Source organism: Marmota monax, unplaced genomic scaffold, assembly GCF_021218885.2.
Source record: "Marmota monax isolate L192 unplaced genomic scaffold, Marmota_monax_Labrador192_F-V1.1 WCK01_AAM20220418_F8-fsc00022, whole genome shotgun sequence".
NCBI classification, from domain to species: domain Eukaryota; kingdom Metazoa; phylum Chordata; class Mammalia; order Rodentia; family Sciuridae; genus Marmota; species Marmota monax.
The window spans coordinates 597,508-620,783 of record NW_026695215.1 but is presented as its reverse complement, the minus strand read 5'-3'; the positions used below and the strand labels follow the sequence as shown (position 1 = coordinate 620,783).

The 23,276-nt window shown below is 51.1% G+C and overlaps 1 protein-coding gene across 1 annotated transcript in view; it reads left to right on the top strand.

Moving 5' to 3' along the window:
- Window positions 1-17,987, top strand: part of Mindy4b (MINDY family member 4B) — a 28,658-nt gene extending 10,671 nt beyond the window's left edge. The window contains exons 6-12 of the mRNA XM_046431527.1: window positions 1,869-2,034; window positions 2,516-2,581; window positions 6,136-6,206; window positions 7,551-7,623; window positions 8,151-8,312; window positions 16,521-16,701; window positions 17,845-17,987. Of these exons, the coding sequence (XP_046287483.1) occupies window positions 1,869-2,034; window positions 2,516-2,581; window positions 6,136-6,206; window positions 7,551-7,623; window positions 8,151-8,312; window positions 16,521-16,701; window positions 17,845-17,987 (862 nt within the window). The remainder of the gene's footprint in view (window positions 1-1,868; window positions 2,035-2,515; window positions 2,582-6,135; window positions 6,207-7,550; window positions 7,624-8,150; window positions 8,313-16,520; window positions 16,702-17,844) is intronic.
- Window positions 17,988-23,276: the final 5,289 nt, after the last annotated feature.

The following is a 23,276-nucleotide window of genomic DNA, read 5'->3' as shown; positions in this document are numbered from 1 at the left end:
ACGGCACACAGTGGGGATTTTTATGCCGGTGATTTATTCTGGGTGTGCCCTCCAGAGAGCCCCGTGAGAGAGCAGGAGAAACAGGCAAGAGAGGAGCAGCTGAGGAAGAGCGTGGCTCTCAGGGAGGCCGGCCGAAGCCGGGGGAGCTTGGGCACAAACGCAGCCTGCCCCACCTTCAGATAAGGGAGGGGGCGCCTCCTGCCCAGCCAGCCCTGGCTCCCAGCCAGCCACAGGGATGGGCACCCCTCCCAGTCACCTGTGGACCAGGCAGCTCCAATCCTTTGGAGGAGGATGAAAAGTGGAAGCCACTAGAGTAGGACCCGAAGTGTCTGGGGAATGCACCCAGTGCCAAATGGGGGGACCCAGGGAGTGAAGATGGGGCATGTGGGCACATGAACACACACATACGTGTACACATGCATGAACACATGCACATATGCACACATGCAGCCATGCAGACAGCACACATGTGTACACATGTGTACACACACATGCTCACATGCACACACATGCAGACATGCACACAACACACACATGCACACACATACAAACACACAGCGTGCACATGCACACAGGCACATACATGCACACACATGCATACATATGCACATGCACACATGTGTACGTGCACATATGCAGACACACAGCATGCACACATATACACATGCATATATGCAAACATGAACACATATGTGCACATGCACACACGCAGACATGTACACACATGTGCACACTGAGCTGTGTGTGTATGAATGTGCGCACACACATGCATACACGCACACATACACATGCACACATGCACATAGACATGCACACACAGCACACACATGCATGCACACAGGCATGCACACATGCACACATACACACACACAGTTGCTACATGACGTAAAGCACTTAGCACAGCACCAAGTCTGTGGTAAACTGAACAACTGTGAAGGGTCACTTTCCAGGAAGCTTCTGCCCCCTGCGCAAGCCTCTCTCTGCCCTCCCCCTTACCTCATAACACTTTGTCCTCTTCTCATTCCGCTCTGTGCTAGAGTTTTGGGCCCTCAGACTCCTTGTCATAAATCTGTGCCTTGCCACAAAGCTAGAAGGATTGTGTAAATCATCATCGAGCTCACTGTAGCCACGGCCGTGTGTCCCTCTGTATAGGCCACAGCTGTCAATGTCACACATGTAGAAAGTAAGCAGAGTGATGTCTCATAGAAGATTGGCTCCCATTTCCTGGGAAGGTGTGTCCTCAAGGGCACTCAGCTCAGTGGAACAGTGAGGAGCAGGGACTCAGGACCCCAACAGCCTAAATTCAAGTCATTGCTCCCCCACTTTAAAGATGAGGGAACAGCAGCGAGTTACTTAACCTCTCTGTGCCTTTTTGTGGGAGCCGCAGTGGTATGTGCCCTAGAGGCTTAGGCGACCAGACAAGGTGACATACAGGAAGTGCTTAGTGCAGGAATACAGCAAGTGCAGGCCCATCTGGGGGAGACCTCCTATGCAGCTAGGATGGGACAGATGAATGTGGAGAGCAGGTCCAGGCTGGCCAGTCCTGGAAGAGGCTTTGCAAAAGAGAGGTTATGGGCGTTGCACTTGAAAAAGGCCCGTCAGTGGGCTGAAGTGTTCAGGCTGACCCCTGCTGTCGCTCAGGACAGAGGACAGCAAAGGCCCTACTGGGTGAGACACAGGAGGTGGACTGGCTGAGATCCCTAGAGAAACCAGACCCTGCTGTGAGGACTCCAGTTGCAGCCACAGCTCGGGAGCAGGCTGGTGAAGGAGCCCAGGCGATGCTGCTGTGTGCAGAGGGGGCATGACCCTGGGGACCTCACACATAGCAAGGCGCTGTTCCCTGTGCCTGTTCCCTCCCCCTCCTGCAGTTTACAGGACCTGAGCAGGCAGCAGCAGGAGCGAGCCCTGGCCACCGTGCTGACTGACATTCTGTGGGTCTCAGGAGCCGCTCAGAAGGCCGTTGTCTGCCTGGTTACCGAGGACACCTATGTTGATTGGACTCCTGACTACTCTAGGGACAACTTCACCGAGAGGGTAAGTGCAGTCCCACCACGCGCAGGGCGTCCATGGAGACCAAATGGAGCCCTTCGATGCCCCTGGACATGCCTGCTGTGGCAAGAGGCACCCCAAAGAGGAGAGTGCCCAGAGCTATAATGACCCAAGCGGCGAAAGTGGAGGGTCCCAAAGAGAATTTCCTTCCAGATAATTCAAAATCACCATCCCTGAATGTCCATATCCATCATCCTAAAGATAGCTGAATCCTTCCTATGGGGGAAAATCTCTTTATTGTCTTACTGCTCGAAAATCACGTGGGCTTAAAACTGAGCACTCCGAGGGCGACGGTGGTGGCCACCCATCCCCGGGTGTGTCTCGTGGCCTTGTGTAAGAACATGTCCATATGGCAATGTGATCTCGCTACGAAACAAAGATCTCCCTCGAGGAAATGATAGAGAATTGTCGTCCCTTGGAGGCACCTTCCTCTTCCTCATTGTTATCTCCTGTTCCTGATTTGTAGCTTCAGCTGTTTGAATTTTCAGAGAAGGAAGCGGCTGAGAAATTCATCAGTGATCACTTGGAGAGTGTAAGTGTCTGAGGGCTGCGGTGGTGCCTTTGCCTTGGACCACCCTACAGAGATCCTCTTTCTCTTCCAAGGCGCGTTGCTAATGATGCTCGTTAAGAAAACCAGGTCATTCCGAGGGCTGGGAAAGGGCGGGATGAGTGGAAGAAGCCTGTTTCTCCCTCCCCACAACCTAGAAAGAGGTCAGATCAGACGGAGACCCACTCACTACGGCCCCTTTCCTTGGCTAATCAACCCAGAGCACAGTAATGTTGAGGGCACGGGCCAGGATGTCTTTTGTTCAGACAGTCTTTCCTAATCCGATGGGTAAAAACAGAAATGGTAGAAAACTAGGGAAGGCCCTTATCTACGCTGCCTCGGGTAAATGACTGGCCTTAAGGTGGCCCCTCACCTCTTCCCACAGCCCCCACCCCGGGGAGGGCGGGAGCACAGACCAGGAGGCAGCAGGAGGAGAGGGAAAGGGCCTCTCAAAGACTCCGCAGAGAAAGAAACGAAAGCCAATTACCTGAAGAATCAGAGACCTACCGTGTGCGGGAAGCAGGGAGTCAGCAGAACAGCAATGGACCCCGAGGCCTGTGGGGGTGAGTGGAGAGGGGACTGTGGTCTCCATTCCCTGGAAAGCTGAGAAGGCCAACACGGGGAGCTATGGCCACGAGTGGCTTATAGCTCTATGGTCTGGATGACCAGCTGCCCAGGCCCACCTGCCCCCCTTCTCATGGGCCTGCTGTTCACTTGTGTGATTGGCAGGATGGTCCCCAGAAAGGTGTCCACCCCCTGCCCCCAGAGCCTGTGAATATGCACATTACATGACAGAGGAGAGTGACCGCGGCTGGTCCGATGGCTTTAAGATAGAGGGGTCATTCTGGATGACCCAAGTGGGCCCAGGCAGCCACAGGGTCCTCACATGGGATAGAAAGTCCTCAAGGTGCTGAGAAGAGCGTCGCCCTCACTGAACGTGCAAGTGGGGCCCCAGCCAAGGCATGTGCACGGGTGTCCAGGAGGACAGGCCAGGGCCAGGACAGGACAAGGGAGTCTCCAGAGGGCGTGCTCTCCTGCCGACACCGTGATTTCAGTGCACTTAGACCCGTTTCGGTGACCTCCGCAGCTATGACACAAGACGTGTTAAACATTTGGTTTTATTTAATTTCACATTTTGTTTTATTTGGTACGGGACATTGAGCATGCACCCTATCACCAAACTCCATCCCGAGCCCCGATTTAAGCTGTTCAATTTATGGTAATTGCTACAGCGGCAAAATGCAACCCGGAAAACCTTATGATCGACTTTGATTCCTTGACATGAAATGTTGAGCCAGGAGCCAGCTTAGGGATACCGGGTTGAGGACAGGAGACGGGGATAGAGTTATACGCACACAAAGGACCACTTAAGAAGGGACCCTTTCAGCAAAAACTGGTAAGGACATTCTTTTTTTCTCTCGCCTCCTCTACTGACCCCTGGGGGACATTCAGCAAGTCCTCACATCTGCCAGGAGTCCTAAGTGTGGCCTGGGTGGCATCTGAGGAACACAGCTGGAGCTCTGCAGACTGGCCCAGGGCCCTTAGCAGAGGGGACTTTGCCCTGCAGGTGGGCGTGGCAGGAGAGCCACCTGTGTGGAGCCCACCCAGGCTTCGGTCACCTCAGCCCCTAGGAAAGGGCTGGCAACATTTTCTGGGTGAGGAGAGCTTGGGGACAGGCATATTGCCTTCTCACTGTGACCACCACCATTCACTCAACCAAATCCATCGCTACCATCCATCCTCTGTCCCAGTGCACAGGCCTGGATCTCCATCTGGAGGCCTGTGGCCTACTGTCACCAGTTGGATTGTGTCTCCTCTGAAATACATTGAAGTTCCAACCCGCAGTATCTGGGAATGTGATCTTACTGGAAAATAGGGTCTTTGCAGATGTAATCGGGTTCAGATGAGCTTGTTCTGGGTTAGGGTTGGGGTAGATAGTACTCCAATGACCTTGATGTTTGTAGGATTTAAACTTTGGATACAGATAGATACACAGGGGACACCACAAGGTAACCACGCGAGTGCTTCCTAGGAAATGATCACACCTATTCTACACGCTTTGGGATGGCCCAAGGCTGTGCTGCCAACTTTTGAATCAGCAAATGTCAAAAACAATCAGGAAATCCCACAGAAGAACTCGGGTTTTTTGTTTTTTTCTGGAAAATCTGGCCACACTGATCCTATATGATTCTCAGTTGGTGGAGAGGTGGAGGCAGCCCGCCCTGATAGATGAACTGCGACAGGCGAGCGCTGCTCACTTCCAGGCCCCAGAAACCTCCTGAATGTCCCCTAGATGGTAAAAGGAACTGTGCAGACGCGATTAGGGACCTTGAGATGGGGAGACTCTCTGGGTCCCAGATGGGCCTGACTCATCGTAGGCTTCCTCGAAAGGAAGGAGGGAGACAGCTTCAGAAACCCAACGAGGCAAAGAACCCGCTCTCCTCTATAGCATCCCAGGGGAACACAGGCTTGCTGTCACTATGACTGTAGCCACTGAGACCCATGCTGGACCCAGGGCATAATTCATGTGGCTTTAAGCCACCATGGCAGAGGTGGCAGCAGAAAGCTAACACACGGGTCTTTCCAGCTTGCCTCAGGCCCCACCCTGCCCATTTCTCCCACACTCTCGTGGTACAGTCATTGGAATTCCTGACTGACTCTGGTAGCGCTGGAATTTGTTCTCCTGCCTGAGGGTCCTGGTCCCTGCCAGGTCATAGATAGCAAGGTGAGCAAATTAATCCACAGAGGGGAAGCACGTGTGTCTCATCAGGTCCCTTCTTGAGGCAACGGCTTTACAGGGGGTGGGCTGAACCCTGGGCACCTGGAAAGCCAGCCAACAAGCAACCGTGCTGCAGGCAGAAGATGGACACTGGCCAGCTCAGGAGAGGCCCTGGATGTTGGCTAGGCAGAGGGATATGATCCCAGAGATCACAAATGATCTTCAAGGAGTTCTGAGCCGAACAGTAATGCAGCCCAGAAAAGAGAGAAGTGCCTTAAAGAGGGGCAAATACTGACCTCTCTATGGAGCTGGAATGACCCAAGATGAAGAGAGGCACTGTGCATTCATTAATTCACTTGACCTTTGCAACAGATCCAGGGAAAGGTTTTTGGCTTTTTTTTTTTCCTCTTATGATTGCAGACAAAACTAAAGAAGACTGGAGATCAGAGAAGTCAATACTTAGGAGCAGGTAGTAGGAGAGAGGCCTGTGTGACTCTGTTTCTGTAAAGAGGGACGCAGCCAGTGAGGAGAGGCAGGGCAGGGAGGCAGGCCAGTCTGGACAGCACCCACTCCAGGGCCTGGGCAGGATTGGAAGAGCGTCACCTTGGAAAAGTGGGAAAGAGAGCATTTGGGGCCGGGAGGCTGGTGGTACCATTGGCTGCGGCAGGAAGGAGGCTGAGGAGGGAGGCTGCCCCTGAGAGTGGAGTTCCAGAGCAGGAGGCCAAGGGCGCCCCTGTCTCAGCAGCGGACGTTATGCCCATAGGGACACAAGGCTGCTGTGTTCCTGGACCAAAGTGCTTCTCTTTTGTTTCCCAAACAGTTCAAAGGGGAAGGGAGTCGCGGCATTGTCCTGTTCCTTTACAGCCTGATCTTGTCCAGGACATTCGAGAGGTAAATGCTGCCGTGCCCCAGGTGTTTGGTGAAGAAGCGGGGTCACATCGCCGTGCCCGTGGGGTGGAAAGCATTCCCATGAGCGCCATCGTTTCCTAGGGCTCACTCTTCTGAGGACACGTCCTTCCGGAGGCTGGCTCAGCCGTGTGGCGGGACAAGCAGAGACCCTCAGTCGAGGACATGGGTTTTATTATTTAGATCCACAGTAAATACGCCCTCGGATATCCACTCTGTCTCCGTGGCATACAAAGCCCTGCTCGCGGCACCGTGGGCAGCACAGATAAGAAAAGACACAGCCTGACTTCCTGCAGGCTCCCCAGGAAGGGCAAAGCTAGGCTTGGGGGGGCAGCAAAGTGGGTCCTGACGGGCGACACGGTGTGAAGACAGTGTGGGTGTGGGTTCCAGAGGGGAGGCCCGCTGCCAGGGCACCAGGGAGGCTTTCTGGGTCATAGAGGAGAGGCCCAGGAGGGAGGCTGATAGCCCGGAAGTGGTGTTCTTGAAACTTGTCTTTTACTTTCCACTATCACATTTTTGTGGTCTGTGCTATTATTTGCTTAACAATTTTATTTAAATTAACACCCATTTAAATATTAACCTGTTCCTAAACATTAACATTCTATCCACTAATATCTGCCTAGACTAATAAATAAAAGATAAAGCATTAAAATAAACACATCACTATTAAATGTCTTAAGTGCTCATATCTGCCCCATCTAAAAACACTGCCCAGAGTTATATCTGGTACCACCGAGACACTGGCCAGCCTTGACCCACGTCCTCTGGGCATGACCTCCAGTTCCATGAGTAGCTTCATCCAAGGACACATACAACTCCCATATCAGTACTCGGTGGCTCCTTGGGAGACAGCAGGAGCCGCATTATACCTGGACCCCTCCCAGCCCCGATCCCTCCCAGCCCTGACCCCTGCCCTTCTACAGCCAGAAATGGACTCCCCAGCCTCTCTGGTGCTTCCACTGGGACGGCATGTTCAGCCCTGCCTTGGGCCAGCACTTTCTGGCGTGGTCATGTGTCACCACCTGGAGCCAGGAGTCCTTGTCACACAGCACAGACAGCTTCCCTAGTGAGCCCAGCATTCAATCAGAGCCCGACACAGGGGTTCTACAGCGCGGGACATCTGTGTCTGTTCCCTTCTCCCCTGACACTGGCCACACGCCCCAAGTGCACCCACAGCTCCCCGACTTTGCAGTCCTGGCCTAGGATTTCCCTGGAGGACATTGGAGTGTGCAAGGCACGGGAGGGACAGTGACCAGGGCCTCATCACTGCTGCTCTGCCCGGGGCCGCTGTCGACCGGCCACGTGCTGATGGCTTCTCCTTTCCTGCAGGCTTCAGGAGGACCTGGACTCAACCACCCCGCATCTGTTACAGCCCAGCTCTGGAGGCTTCCTGTGCAGGCAGGTGCGTGGGTAGACTCTGCCCTTCTATTGCAGAATCTGACGAAGGCTTGTTCTCCAAGTGAGCTCGTTCGCTCCTTCAGCAAAGAGACATCACATCGTTATCTTCTAGAGCCCGAGAAGATGGTGAACTGAGTCTGTGTCAGGTGCTGCCGTCCAGTTCCTGTTTCAATCCTCCCTAGTTACCTTGAAAGCTCCAGTACCCCGTGATTCTAGAAACATCAGAAAGGGTCTTAATAGGACTCACCAGGAATCCCTAACATCAGAAAGGAAAGTTTAAAAGAAATGTAAAGGGAGGAGGTTAATAAGTTCAGAGGGGGTTCCAGGTAAGATGGGGCTGGGGGGGTGAAGGCAATGGACTATGGCTTTAGCTCTGCCAAATCATTAAGACATGTTTATCTAGAATTATGTATTGCATGGCTTCATTTTTTTCAGTAAAAATGCTTATTTTTAATAATTTTTAAAACTAAAAAATTAAATCCTTATTTCATTGCCACCTAAAATGTGTTTGTGAATCATGCAACTCCCCAGGCTGTTCTGAACATGATTCTCACTGGAAGAGCAAGTCCCAACGTGTTCAACGGTTGTGAGAAAGGGGAGGCTCAGGAACTGCTGCACGGAGTCCTGGCCCGCAGTGACGTTGGCTACCTGCAGTGGGGTCGGGATGCCTCCCAGGATGACAGACTCTCACAGGTGGGTGCCCCGGATTCTCAGCTTCGCAGCTAGCACGTCAATAGTGTGACAATGTTTAAAGTCTCTCTATCAAGGCAGCTCTGAGCTCTTCCTTCCTATACTGTATTTCTCTATACTTCTAACCCCCCCACACACACACACAAGGACACACACAGGACACATGGACACCCACACACACACACACACGGAACCATGGACACACGGATACACACAGATATTCAGTGTTGGCATGGAGATCTCCAGGTCTATACTGGACATAAAGACTGTAACCAGTCTACACAGTGGAAATGGAACTATAAAACCCTGTATTGGATACATAATCTTGTGTAAGATACTTTATGCATTTTAGTGTACACAGCGCACAGGTAACAGCGCAATACATGTAAACATTTTTTAAAACAATGTTTGAAGTGTACAGATAAGAGGACAGCCCATCTTGTCCCCAGGAGCCACAGATCCCTTCTCAGAGGTAAACACCCCCAGCCATGGGTCCTCCCTACCCTTTACTTATGCAAATGGATGTTCTGTTCTACACATTAATGAGAGCCTTCCTAGAGACACTGGGAGAAAGGGACCCCACTTAGGGAACCTTGTCCACCCTGTTTCCAGGGCTGCAGGGCTGAAAGGCGCAGCCCATCAGGAGTTGAGTGGGTCAGGATTCTGCAGCGCCAACAGGGAGGAGGCGAGCCGTCGCCCACCACCCATCACTGCTGCTGTGGGATGCTTCCACTAATGTGTCCATCCTAAGCCCAGCAGCCAGGCCAACTCCATGACACGGCCCTTCTCTGGGTGGTCCTGGGACAGCAGGGGAGCCTCAGTGCAATGCTGCCTGTCCTCCAGGCCACCCTCTCCCCTGCTCAGCACCTGCCTGCCCTTCAGCTCCCCTGGTTGCCCATGGCATCCTGACGTCCACTACTTCATCCTCTCTGCCCCCACTGAAGTGTCCAGTTACCTTGTCGTTCATGAAATAAGCATCTGGTCCCGCACCCAGTGACATCAAGAAAACAGTGTCCGACTCTGGTGGAATTGGCATGTTTTGGGTGCAAGTGTGCTGTGAAGGTTCCCTTATAGCTCCTGAGTTGGTCATCTAGGCCCACCATACAGAGGATGAGAAGTGACAGACAAACTAAGGACCTAGTCCAACCCCGCCCCGAGTCCCTTCAGACCCGCTTCTTCCCCTCCTCTTCCCCACACGCCTCCGTCCACTTGGAGCCTACTTTGCACACTAACAGGGACGTCTCCGCTGATCCAAGAGCCTCTCCTTTCACTGCGTCCAACAGGCAGCACCCACGGCTCCTGTGACACTGCACTTTGAGTACGTCCCCGGCAGACTGGACTCATCATTGGGATGAAGTCCCAAGTCATTGTTTCCAGACAACTTTGGAATTCACCTTAAAATCTCACAAATACAATGAGAGGAAAGCTAAGCCAGAAATAGGGGATATGTAGATCCCATTCCACACGTTTTTCTTCTCTTTCAACCCTCCGTGGCCTCCTGGCATCTGGTACCTACCAGAGCCCAGCAATACGCCAAGATTTGGTTGGAGAGAAATGGAGGCTACATGGGGCTGAGTTTCAAGGGAGGGGAACCCAAAAATGACAGCAATGATTTAGCATTTTGTTCGATATCACAAAGCTTTCAAAACACTCTTAGATAATCCTCGAGTTCTGTCATGTCTTTCCAAATTCTCTGCTGTTAGTTGCTTGATGTTTTTTCTTTAAATCAACTTACTTTTATAATTTGGGTCTAACCTTTTCTGCAGCTGTATTATAAACCCCGGGCTTGATGCACTCTCCCCCCAATATATATTTAAATAAGTAAACAAATATTTTAGGCAGGAGGATCACAAGATTGAGACTAGTCTGGGCAAATTAGTGAGACCCTGTCACCAAAATTTAAAATGAAAAGGGCTGGGGATGTGGCTTAGTGGTAGAGCAACCCTGGGTTCAGTCCCCAGTACCGTAAATAAATAAGCACATACATAAATAAATCAATTCATTCCTGGTGCCACCAGTCATGCCACATGCCACCAACGGACACATACACCACATTTGGAACCTGGTGTAAAGGTGACAAAGCTCCCACAGTGTGTGGGAAATCATCCTGGCTTGGTCATCAGCAGACTTGACCGCAGGCCTTGCCCTGCCACTTTCAGGGATGTGCCGTGGACCAGCACTGACCCTCTCTGAGCTGGTTTCCGGTTCTGCACACATCTGCCCTGCAACCAGAGAACTGAGTGAAGAGCAAGCGCTGTCACGGACGCTGAAGCTGCTGGAAAGCTTCATGTGCTCATTCAGGACTTCCTGATAGATGACACGAGGTGTAACATGGAAGCCAGGACCCTCAGCCTCTCCTAACTGGGAGCTCTATGTCCAGAAACAGAGGGGCCATTCTGGGCCATACGTGGACGCACACCAGCCACTGTACCACACACGGGCACAGGTGACAAGTGCCGCAGGACACAGATGTGGACCTGGCTGCACACTGGACTCCCCAGAAGAGCTTTGGAAACTGCTAACACCTGGGGCAAACCCAAAACTGTCCACTTCATGAGTGCGGGACTCGTGCAGCCCCCCGGGGCCTTGCATTACCAATGACTGCTTGATAAGGACCCCTGTATTTTTATTTTGCACTGGGACCCATGAAATTTGTAGTCATTTCTGCCCAAAGACACTTTCTTTTGGTCTGGAGGACACTGGACACAGGAGATGCTGATGTATGCCAGGGTCAGTCGTCTGTTCCTAAGCGGGACCTCGAGACCTCAGCACTGGAATGCCCGAGCACTAGGCTTCTCTGCTGGGGTGGGGGGTGGGGGCGTCCTGGGCTATTAGCAGTGTCCTCGCCTCTAGCACCATGCCCAGGTCACCACCAGAAATGTCTTCAACATTTTCAAAAGTCCCCTGGGTTCAAGTTGCCCTGGTTGAGAATCACTGCAAGAAGGGCAGGGCGGAGGGTTCAAATCCATTTAGGCTGGGCGAGCCTGACTCACGGGGCGAGCCTGACCCACGGGCAAACCCAACTCTCGGTGGGAACCCGACCCACAGTGCGAACCCAACCCACGGTGCGAAGACCCAGAAGCTAGCATCTTACCTGAGCTTGCTGTCAGCTTCAGAAGGCTGCCAGGTTTTTGCTCCTTTTAACATTTACCAAGCTCGGGAATAGCCTCAGACCTTATCCTAACTGAACATTGAACAGGTGTTTGCAAAATAGCTACTGAGTTGCTCTGAGAAGAGGGAAAGAGGACTCAGACAGAGAGTCAGCAGCGCCCAGAGACCAGCCCTGGGTTTTTCTGGAACATATTTCTTTCTACACAAGTCAGCTCAGACTCATGGAGCTGCTGAATCTTGCTCTAAAGAAAATCACCTGCAGTCTAAAATACCCTCTAATAATAAAGAATAAGCTTGCCAGAACCTTAAAGTCATAGCACAAGATCAAAAAAGGAGCTTTCCTGCTGGCACGAGGGCAAGATGTGCCAGACCACGGGTCCTCCAGGAGGGTTATCCAGTCGTATCTGTGGGCACTTGGGGTTTGGTTCCAAAAACAGGGTATTGAAGAGCAACCATAGGCTGATGGTTTGCTATCTTACAAACATGTTAAGCACATGCATGTAAAGTTGGTTTTACCTGCAGGCAGTTTTTTTTTTATTCCTTACATATCAGTTCATTATTTGGGATAAAACTGATCCCTAACTCATATGTAGTGTTGAAGTAGCTTCCTACACATACGCATGTGTGTGTGTGTTCTCCACCTTGCCGACATGTGGCAGTTAAGGGAAGTCTATATGACGGTATTTATTCATCCTGGGGACAGCCACTGTGTTCTGGCTTCCTGGGGGGCCATCTGCAATGATTTCCTTTAATCCTCACTTCCACTCAAAACTGAAATCACTGTTGTTTCAAGTCCCAGCTTGGTCATTCGCCTTAGAGATGAGGAAGACCAAAGCGCAGGACGTGCAGGAAGTTGCCCAAACTCACCAGCCAGGCACGCAGCAGAGTTAAAACCCGGTTAGTTCTATCTTCATTCAAAGACCCAGTTCTGTCCCCTCTGCCGTGGGCTGTTTTCCAGTCAATGATAAGCATATGCCTGACAGTCCCTAAATTCCACTTCACCATCAGCCCTTTCACAGTCCCTTCTAAACACAGCTCTGTATTCTACAGTCTGTAACACGTCATGCGCACATGGACTGGTGTGGGCCCAACATTGGGACAGTGGTCAATCACGGCTAGGTTTCAGAGGGCATGACCATCATGCTCAACCAGCAGGGACTTCACCCCTGGCTTCTAGGTTGTGAGTTCGCTGTGATCGTGAACTTCAGGGGCCTGTGTACAGGCTCTGCCTCCGTCGACTCCAGTTTGGTGGGTCACACCTGTCAGGAATGTGGAACTTCTAACCACAGGACAAGCTCGGTGGTACTCAGAGACGTGCTAACCAGAAGACCCCAGTGGACCAGACGACTAACACTGCACAGTATCCCAGCATTGACCTGAGGCACATTGCCCAGCTGGAGTCTCCCCGGGGAAGACCAGAGCTCCACGGGGGCTGCAAAACAATCCCCCTCAAATGGCAGGATTGAAGACCCTCCCTAGCAACTGCCCTTCCTTTCCCCTGAGGCACAGTGACTCCACCCAGCACCCATGATGTACAACTGGGCAGGTAGGTGCTTTATGGGTATGTAGTGGCCTGTCGAGGGGAGGTGTGACAAACCTGAGTGTGATATTTATGTACTGTACTGATAACAAAAACCTAACGTAAGAAAGGTCTCTGAGTTTGAAAGGACAGCTCGTGCTCTCTGTCATCGGGGCTGTGCTGCCCGGTGGCCTGTCCTCCCCCGCCTCTGTCTTTCCCAACTCCATCTCTTCTGATTCTGCAATCCAACTGCAGAGACTACAAAAACACTTGTCTTTCAACCCAATGTCACAGCCCAGTGGGTGACATTTAAAAAAAAGAAAGAGAGAAGATGGAGCTGTCATTAGTTGACATGGCAAGCCCCCCAGAGCCCACCAGACTGACAGTTCCTGCAGGACGGGGCCAGCTCCCTGCAAGATGAGGCTCTATTTTGAAGCTTCCCTGATACTTTCCTATTGGAGGGTACAGGTTTGTTTGTGAGGTTCCAGTACCTAAGCGAGAACATAAAGCAGTTTGAATCTAACACCATCTGGAAAGCCTTGGGAGGTTCACATTATCCTCACACCTGCCGCTGAGAAGAGAAATCAACTCTCATTTTTGGAAGGGATTGAAGCCATTTAGGTCTGGCCCGAGTTAGTCCCCAGCACCCTGGAAGCACTTGCCACGGTCCCAGCGGTGCCCTTTCCCTCTTTACATTTCCCTTTAGAGAGTCTGGTAGGGGAAATCCAACCCTGAAAGTACCAGCTAGAGCTGCGCTTACTGCACTCTGCTCTGGGCCTCCGAGACCGCAACCTGCAACCACCGTCCAGTTTGTCTTCACAACATACCTGCAAGCTCGGTGAGGGACGAGACACGGACTCCGTGTTCCAGGTGGCAGAGATGAGAGCCAGGCTCTGTTATGCTCAGGAATCGTCACCAGGACCCAGAGCAACGTGGCCAACACCTTTCTCCCATTCAGATTGTCAGCCTGGGGCCTCGGGGACTTGGTACCAAACTCGTCACGCAGCAACACGCTCTGAGCACCATCGCTGTAGGCCACATATAAAAGAATTACATGGACTCGGTTGTGGCCCTCTCTGTGTGGAATCTGTCCATCCTTCTTCCTGTCCTTCCAATGCTACCTTGGTCTGAAGGATGTGTGGTATGTGAAGCTTGGTCGCTGTGTACACAGCAGCTATGGCTTATTGCACCAAGAGTGAACCTAAGGAGAAAGGTGTCTTATTTATAGCACCTCTGTATCCCAATTTAATTTCCTGCTCACCATGGCAACATGCACAAATTCAGACTTGGTGGAATCTCACCAATAAAACATACTTGGATCCTGCTTTGGGAGTAGCTGGTAAACGGTGTCTATCCAGCAATACAAATTATTAGAATGGAAAATTTCAGTCCAACTGCTCATGTAAGGGGCCATGTCTGACTGGCTTGGGGCAAGAGGTGTTTTGTTGGTTTCTGCAGGACTGGCATAAGCCAGGTGTATTCTCATGGTCATCTTCAGGCCCCCTCAGGGAGTTAGCTCCCCACGCACCATGATGGTCCCAGATGACAGTCTCCTCTCCACCACATCTCCCCAGGTAGCCATGGAGTCTGCCTGCTCAGGGGACAGCTGGTCACCATGGGGGGCCGGAGGTGGCTGTACTTGGACTACTTCATTTTCCTCCTCCTTGAACAATATCTGGGGTAACTTTGAGTTCAGGAAAGAAGCTGTGGCCTGAGGTGGCAGTGCGTGGATGTGGGCCTGGAGAGGTGCCGTGGAAGTTCACCTCCTTATGATCCTTCTATGAAATGATGTTCCATAAGTGCATGTTCTATTTCATCCATCCAGGCATAATGTACAGGGACTTCCATTGATTTGAAGCCAGCCAGAATGTCCACCTGAAATTCCAGTGGAATGACAGTTGATGACAAACAGCCCTCCCTCCATCTCCCAGTTTATCCACATTTTCCAACCTTAGCAATTCCATGTCCTTTGTTGTGTTTTGATTATACATGATCTTAATGTAGGGAGAGCAGCAAGAAACCTAAGAAGGTGGCTTATTGTGTTCCTGATGACAAGTTTCAAGTGAGCTGGACCAGGGGCAGCTTCAGCAGCACATGCTGCTGCATTCTGACCAGCCCCAGGCCCACACCCACACCCATGCCCACTGAATATGTGGGTATGTCAGACACTCAGTGGGCCTCAGCCAGGAGGAGGAGAGGAGCACCCACCAGGAGCACGTTCTGACTGAGGTGCTGGTTCTAAGACCACCAACTAAAGCTAAGGTCGTTTCCTTAAAGCACGGTAATAGAATCTTTCTCTGGTAGCTAAAAGCAAAATGCTTAAAGACGAAAGCCTCTCTGATTCATCCACTCACCCACAACTGAAGAGCATGAACAGAAGAAAATGAAGGAATTTGAACAGAACTATTGAGAAATCAAAATGTCAAGTTATTAGCCTTGGGTTTACAGAGCATGTAATAATTTTCCAAAGCTGGATATTCTATAAAATAGAATTTGTTCCTGAACAAAGAGTAAACTCTGAGGACTGAGAAGAAAAAAAAATGGCAATGTTGGGTCCTTCCGTTGTAGGATAGGACCAAGCTAGAGGGGGTGGGGAAGGAGGTCTTGAAACTTCTGGTCACCGTGTGGAAATCCTGGGGTTCTCTGTAGCTCATTGTTTATCTCTTTAAGTAGAAGCTAGATTGTCCTTAACGTTTAAAAAATTGTTTTTATGAATTCTGAAGGAAGTCTTTTTCAAAATAGGTGTTTCCCCAAGTCTTTAATCAAAAATGTAACTATTTTTTTATAGAAATACACTACCACATCCTGGTACCTGCAGGGGCCACTGATACTCGGGCCACTGCTCCTGCTCCTTGGCCCCGCAGTGTGCTGTTGTGTGAGTCTAGTCACCAGCCGTGGGAATTCAGGAACTGACAGTTACCTGGAAGAAACAGAAAACAAGCTGGTTAAACCAGTGAAGTTGGTGTCACATGGGGTATGACCAGACACCGCCCTCGAGGACACCTTCCCAGCTAGAGTGGCCGGGAGCCTGCTGCGTGTGCCGTGGTCTGTGGTCCACTGCCGTAGCTTTCTCCTGCCTGCTAAGCGTCTCTCTTGTGCAGCTGAAGTGGTGAGCAGACACCTGGCCACCTGCTGAATGAAATGCTGTCCTGTCTTGGGAACAGAGCAGAGGCCCTCCTCAGTGACAGAGTCACGGTTCTCTGACCCCACCCTGCACTCCCATCCTGTGCTGTTCTTTACCTCGCCTTAAATCCAAAGGAAGACTCCTCCACCCCTCCACGAGGCCACCAAAAGCAGTTTGAGAATATAATCCATTAGAGAGAAACTGCAGCGTCCCCCTTGCCCCACAGAAATGCAGAATCCTGCCTGAGGACACGAGCTGGTCCCTGAGGAGGACTCGGGCTGGGCCTCACAACACAACACACACCACCCCGCGCAGGTGTGCACACACACACACACACACGTGCGCGCGCACACACACACACATACACACAGAGAAAGAGAGCGCCTCCAAGTGATGGTGCCTTGCCTCTGCGGGGTGGTGAGGCCCACATTTCCTCTCCTGCCCCTCTCCCCTCCAGGTGGGCAGCATGCTGAAGACCCCCAGATTTCCCATCTGGCTGTGTAACATCAATGGAAACTGCAGCGTCCTTTTTTGCACAAACAGGCAGCTCTTATCAGACTGGAAAATGGAGCGTGTCTTTGATCTGTACCTCTACAGTGGTCAGCGCTCGCAGAGGAGGCCCGCGCATCTTACCGTAGGTGAGCACTTCAGATCTGGGCCTGCGGGCTCTGCTGGGCCCACAGAGACGCAGCGGCCATTGATTAACACCTGTGAGGTAGTCACACTGGCTCTGCAGGAAAGCGCTTGGGCTCAGTCCTGAAAGGAAGCCTGGCACAATCCCACAGGTCTAAACCCAGCCTTCAATGTGGGCATTCTACACCCTGGAAAAGGAAGGGGCGCAGTAGGAAAACACAGAGAAACAAACAACTTAGGTACGAGAAAACACAAAGGGCAAAGAGGCAACTTTTCAAACAGCCTTGTCCAGGACTTTTTATTTTTGCAGTATGTAATGCCTGAGGAGAGACATTAAAAAAAGAAGAGAAGGGGAAAAGTGGGGAGAGGGAGTTCCAACTGGCCGATTCTGTGTCACAACCAGACATCAGGTGATCATCCAGTGGCAAGATCAGACAAACTAGGGGTGCATTTCTGTTCAGACTAGCTCAGAAGGCACCTTGGAGGGCTTGCCCTGGGCCAGAGTCTGGCTGGCCACAGGAAAGCCCTCGGGGGATGAGGCACAGTCCCCACCATCCTCATGAGGTCCTCCTCATCACTCTGTCGTGCACTGGCCCTCGGACACGGTCCTGAAGCAGGCAGGCTGGAGTCTGTATCGGGCAGCCTTGGCTCTCTCTCTGGAGCCTGGCCATATCCCAGTCAGCACTGGGCACCGTATCCTGGCATTACATCATCCTCCATCACTGTCACTGACTTGGAAAAGTAACCGAGTGACCATCTTATCTGTGCAGCTTCTAATTCTTTTTCTTTGTTTGTGAAAAACACATATTAGCCCATTTAATTTAGGGTGACATTGACAAGATGTTCCTTAAAATATATTGCCATTTCTAATTTAACTTTCCTCTTTGAGGAAGCCACGGTGTTTTTATTAGCTTGCAGGCAGCCCACACATTCTGTTCTGGGCCCTGTGTTGAAAGCTCCCCTCACATTAACCCATGCGACTCCCCAGAGTCCTCCGAGGTGGGTGTGGGCCTCCCTCCACTTCCCCAGCTCTAAGGCCACAGCCCCCAGGCCCACCTCCTGCCCAGCCTCTCTCTTCTCCCTCTGTCCTGGCCTCCTCGGGGAGGGTGTGCATGGATTGGGGTAGACGCTGGTGTTCCTTCCCCCAGATACACACTCCCATCACTGGGAGAGGGGCGGACGTGAAGACGGACACAGACCCGGAAGACGGTTCTCTCCCCTGGAGATGGCAATCAGAACCAAGTGGAGAGAGGCCACTATCACCTGGAATGGGACTGGTCCCTTTTTCTAAAGAGAAAACCAGGTTGTGCAATAAAGTCTAAGTCTCTGAACTGTTGGAGTGCAAAAGCCAGGGTGGGCATGGGTGATTTCTACATTCCCGTCATGAGCCCCATAGAAATTACTACAAGTAGCCTTTGGTTTTCTCCCTGCTAAGTCCCCCCACCGCAGTGCCATCGGCATTGGCATCATAGAGAGACAGCTCTGGCACCAGGGTCTTCCCAGGGGACCCTCAGCTCCTTAACCTCACACCTTCCTTTCACCCAAGGACGATAGGAAGCCTCTCCTGAGCCTGCTCTTTCCAAGTTCCTCTTCTGCTCTGGTTCTTCATGGGGACTACAGGAGCAGGCAGCCAGCTTCCATTTGGGGGTGACGTCATCAGCAGTACATCATCTCCTCTCAGTCATGGCAAGAACACAAGCCTTCTCGGAGACTCCTGGCAGGGGGACCATTCCCCTCCAAGGACACGCTCACCTGCCCACGTGGGCGAGTTCTTGTCCTCAAATGGTAAACGGGCTCCTTGGGCTTAAAGGGAGCTCCTCCTGGTGGGCTGGTCACTCTGGCCAGGTGCAGGGGCCCCAAGTGGTCAAGGAGAGCCGGCCAGGACATACCCTCTTTCCATCGCGGTTTTGCTGCATTCTTTCCAGTGTTGAATTTGTTTCTTTTTCATAAGACAAATATTAATGATATCAATAAACAAAAACTGAGGCATGTCTTATTCTCTGTAAAATAAGATCCTGGATAAAAATAAAACCTCTCATGTCAGTGTTTACAGAGGAAAACGGTTCTTTTAAGCATGGGGTCCCTCTGTTCTGTTAAATGCCTTCCTATGTTTTGAAGAGATGGAGTCACACATATTCTTTCTAGAAGATGTCCCTGGGAACCACCTAGACCTTGCTGGTCTGCCAACTCACAGACTTAGGGCTTGGAATTTGGAAACCAAGGGTCAGTTTCCAAAGCACGACTTTTCTGCACTCGTTGTCCACATTAATTATTAAGTGCATTTTCATTTGGCTCCAGAACAATGTTTAACTTAAGGAACATGCAGAAAATGAAACTTCAAGGTGAGTAATAAATTATTTCAAAAGAGAAAGCCAATTTGGCTTGGATTACTGATTACACTGTCTTTATCATCAGTGTTTTCATTTGGGATTTTAACACATCAGATAAATGAGTGAGTCCCTACAGACCCTGGTCTTATTTGGTCTTAGACGTAGCCATGTTGCTTTTGCTGAGCTGCTGGCCTGTGAGGGTTTAATGAACACTGGGTTGTTACTTACTCAATGTCCCTCTTGGTGTTGACAGCTGGAAAGCTTGGAGCAGAATTAGGAATCACATTAAGTGCACTGGTGAGAAGCACTTAACTCTAAGAGATCTCACAGGAGCCTCGGACAATGAGGTCATTCCTTTCTACAAGAATGGCCTAGCTAGGAGGCCCACAGCCCTTAGCTCAATCCTGCTCATCCTCTGGGACTGAGCACCAGACACTGGGCAAAGAACAAAGTCAAGGTCTGCAGAGGACAGCAGAATGGCTGTTGGTAGGTGACCAGTAGGTCCCTGGCAGCAGCATAGACCCCACAAAAGGCATTTGTAAAGCAGCTCACCCCTGTTACCATATTCTGTTTCTGCCCTTATTTCCCTTTGAATTTTTAATCTGTTCATAATTTATGTCAGTTTGCCATATTTTTTATGTTGTTGTAATCTCTGTTAAATTATTCCCAGAACAAGTCTATAAATAAGTAAAATAATGCAGGAAAGATTAAGTACCTATGTTTTATATGTAAAGATATAATAATTATGATATGTAAGGGTATTAATCACTTTGTATGTCAATGTTGGTGAAGATGAGTTTTCCTCTTATAAACAGGGCACCCAGCAAAACTCGCATTTTTTTGAGGTGAAGCTATACTATTTAGAAGAAGCTAGAAATTTCCTCACTTTGAACTTCTGTGTTTTGAGAAAAATGACTCAAATTGTCCTTTTACCTTCTCAGACTTAAAGCAGGAGAAAATTATTTGCTTGAAGATGGAGATATTAATTTTTCTGAATAGTGACCTAAACCAACTGTGTCTTTAATGGAGCTTGGAGGAGATGGCAAATATTTCTCTTCTGTAAATATTAACATTAGATTATTATGTCCCCCTGCCCCCAAATCATTACTTGTTCTTCAAGGAACAACATGGATCATGTTTCCAGTACATGCTCACCTGTGTCACAGGCCAGGTAAGACCAGGACAGGGACAACAGACCTGAGGTTCCCTGCACCTCACCCTGCAGAAGTAACAGAGAAGCTGGTGTCACACTGTCCAGATCTGTGCAACCTTTGGCCACACTGTGACCTTGATTCAGGTAGCACACTATGGACACCTACGTCAAATGTCACAATAGCCTTCAGGCCTTGGAGACTAGACCAGCTGTTGGCTCATTCCACCAGGTGGCTTAGCATTCCCCTGCGCCAGGTACTGTGGGGTTCTGGGAAATGCGGGGAGTGAGTCAGACACCCCTTCTTCTCCTCCTCGAGCACCTGGGCTCTTCTTAGATGGCACTAACCCACTTTAGTGGACATACACTTGGAAACCCGGTGAGCATTCCAAGGGAAGGGACTCTGGACGTGTCCTCTCAGAGTTCAGGACTCATGGCCAAGAAAGGCGTCTCCCAGGAGGATCTGGAGGCCTGGAGAGGCACCTAGGAGAGCAGACGGGGTGAAGGAACTGGAGAAGCTGCTGAGCTGGGCTGGAGAGCAGGAGGAGGAGGCTGGAGAGGAGGAGGAGGAGGCTGGAGAAGAGGAGGCTGTAGAGAAGGAGGAGGAGGAGGCTCTGGAGAGCAGCCTCAGACCATGGCGTTGAGGTGCCTGGGAAGATTCTAAGAGGCCTGAGAAGATCTGCATTTTGAAAGGTGCCTCAGTGTGGAAAACAGAATAGCAAGAGCCCAGACGGATGTAGAGACCAGCTGGGCGGCCGTCCCAGTGGTGGGGCCAGTGATGGCCAGAGCAGAGGGCTGGTAATTCACGCAGCTGGAACACCTGTCGGTGACAGCAGAGAAGGCAGGACAGGCCAAGGTGCCGGAGAGAGGGAAGCAGGGGTCTGGAAGGACGTCCAGGCTCCAGTGGGAGCCTTGGTAGGTCACACCTTCGCTGTGTTTGGGCGCAGGAAGGGAACAGCAGGCTCAAAGGGAAGGAAATGCCAAGTTCATGTCCTTCACTACACGGGGAGCTGAGAGGAGGGATCAGGAGCATCTAGAGCAGATAAACACACCCGGGAGTCACAGAGAGTGGGTCACAGGATGGCCTGGGGTGGGGTCACATACAGAGAAGACCAGGCAGGCAGAGAGCCAACCTGATGCTGACCCGAGGATCCCAGTGTCCCTCAAGTCCACGAGCCCCGCAGGGAGGCCGGAAAGATAGCCAGGAGGCAGGGGGAAGCCCGAGGTGAACTCGACTGAACCATGGCAGGCATTCCCCTGCCCATGCTGGGGGAGGAGGCAGGCCCGGGAGAGAGGAGAAAAGCTCTTCCCACCCCAAGCCCTCGGCCAGAGCTGGGGGCCAGGCACAAGGCCTGGACCAACACTGGGGAACCCAGCCAGGTGGCAGAGAGCTGCGAGGAGCCCAGACACAAGAAGGTAAGGCTGGGTTTCCCTCGTTATGACAGCATTGTGCTGAACTAAGGTGATAACCCTAACCTGTCGTTCTCTGGGCGAGAGAGGGATCTGCCTCACCCCAGGGGACTTCCCAACACCCGGAGAAGTCAGTCCTGCAGTGGGAGGGCCTCCTGAGGAGCCCAGAGCGACAGACCAGTAAGGAGTAGCCAAGGCCCAGCTGAGGGCACAGGTGACACAACAGAAAATGCAGCAGAAAAGCCCGGCCTCAGGGGAGGCCACCTAGTGGACAAAGGCAGGTAACACCACTGCCCGCAGGCTGACGCCGGAGCAAAAGGCCACCCCACCTCAGGAGAAAATGGCAGTGACAGAGGAGCACATTTTGGCATAAAAACAAAAGGTACCAGCAGCCATCAGGAGCTATCTAAATAAAAGGTGACTTTAGGAAATAACTGTGTTAAAAAGCCATCAGAGAGGATCACGTTTGAATGAATTCGAACAGTTATTTTCAGAGAACGGGTTTAAACTTAACCGTGTTGAAATGTGTTCATATCACGCCTCTTGTCCTAGAAGGACCTGGGATGGCTGATAGCTGGTGAACCTCCTGGAGAACTCGGTATCTTAAGTTGCTGTTGCTGTTTCTCCAGTGGTTAAACCAACAACACCCCAAACCAACCAAACAGAAACCCTTTCCACCACTGTCCACAAGGTGGAGCTCTGAGAGAGGCTTCATCAATCTCTCCCCAGCAAAACCGTACAAGGCAGGATGGCAATTCAGTCACGCGCATGCACACAAATACTCACAGACCCAGGGTGTCTATAACATTGGTGTGGTGGATGCTTAGTCTTCGAGACACTTAGGATTGGGGTCCCTGAGCACAGGGGCAGGACAGCGCTGGTGGAGGCACCCTCCCCTGCTCCATTCCACCCAGGTGGTTCCATGTCCACAGCTGCCTCCCTCCTTCCCACCTAGACCATCACCGTAGCCTGTCTCACCTGGCTTCTTGTCCCCTCCCAATCCTTCCTCCACAGGGCAATCAGTGACCTTTTACAGAGTCAAGTCTGATTATGTGATAGTAACTCCTATCATGGTCACTAGTATGCACTTAGGACAAAATACCCCAAACTTCGCAATTTCTGCAACAGCCTACAGGATTTGGCCCCTGCCCCATCTCATGCCAGACTCACCTGGGGCACTCCCTCAGATCTCAGCTTAAGCCACCTCTGCCTCCACCTCCATTCCCATTAGGCCCCAGTGCCTGTCTCGGCACCTGGCCCTTTGCCTGCCACTCTCTATGATTGGCAGTTGCGTTCTCATTTGTGTGCTTATGAGCTAAACACCCAGCTGCCCACTGACCAGCCAGGCTCAAACAAGGCTGCCTCCAGATCCTTTTACATACTTCAACGTTATCAAGGATCCCAAAGGACTTTTATTTACCTGGGTTAGATCTACTGACCTTTATTCCATCAGAAATCAAAACAAAAATTGGCTGAATAGTTATCTATTAATTCATTTAAAATAATAAAACTTAATACATACTAACCTTTAAAGGTATGTATGAGAAACAACTATATTTTCCAAAGGAAAAAAGTCATGAAAAGAGGCATTATTTTACATTTCCATAAATATTGGGGGTTTTTTGTTTGTTTTGTGTTGTTTTTGGTGTGGTGCTAGGGATTGAACCTAGGGCCGTACTCATGCTAGGCA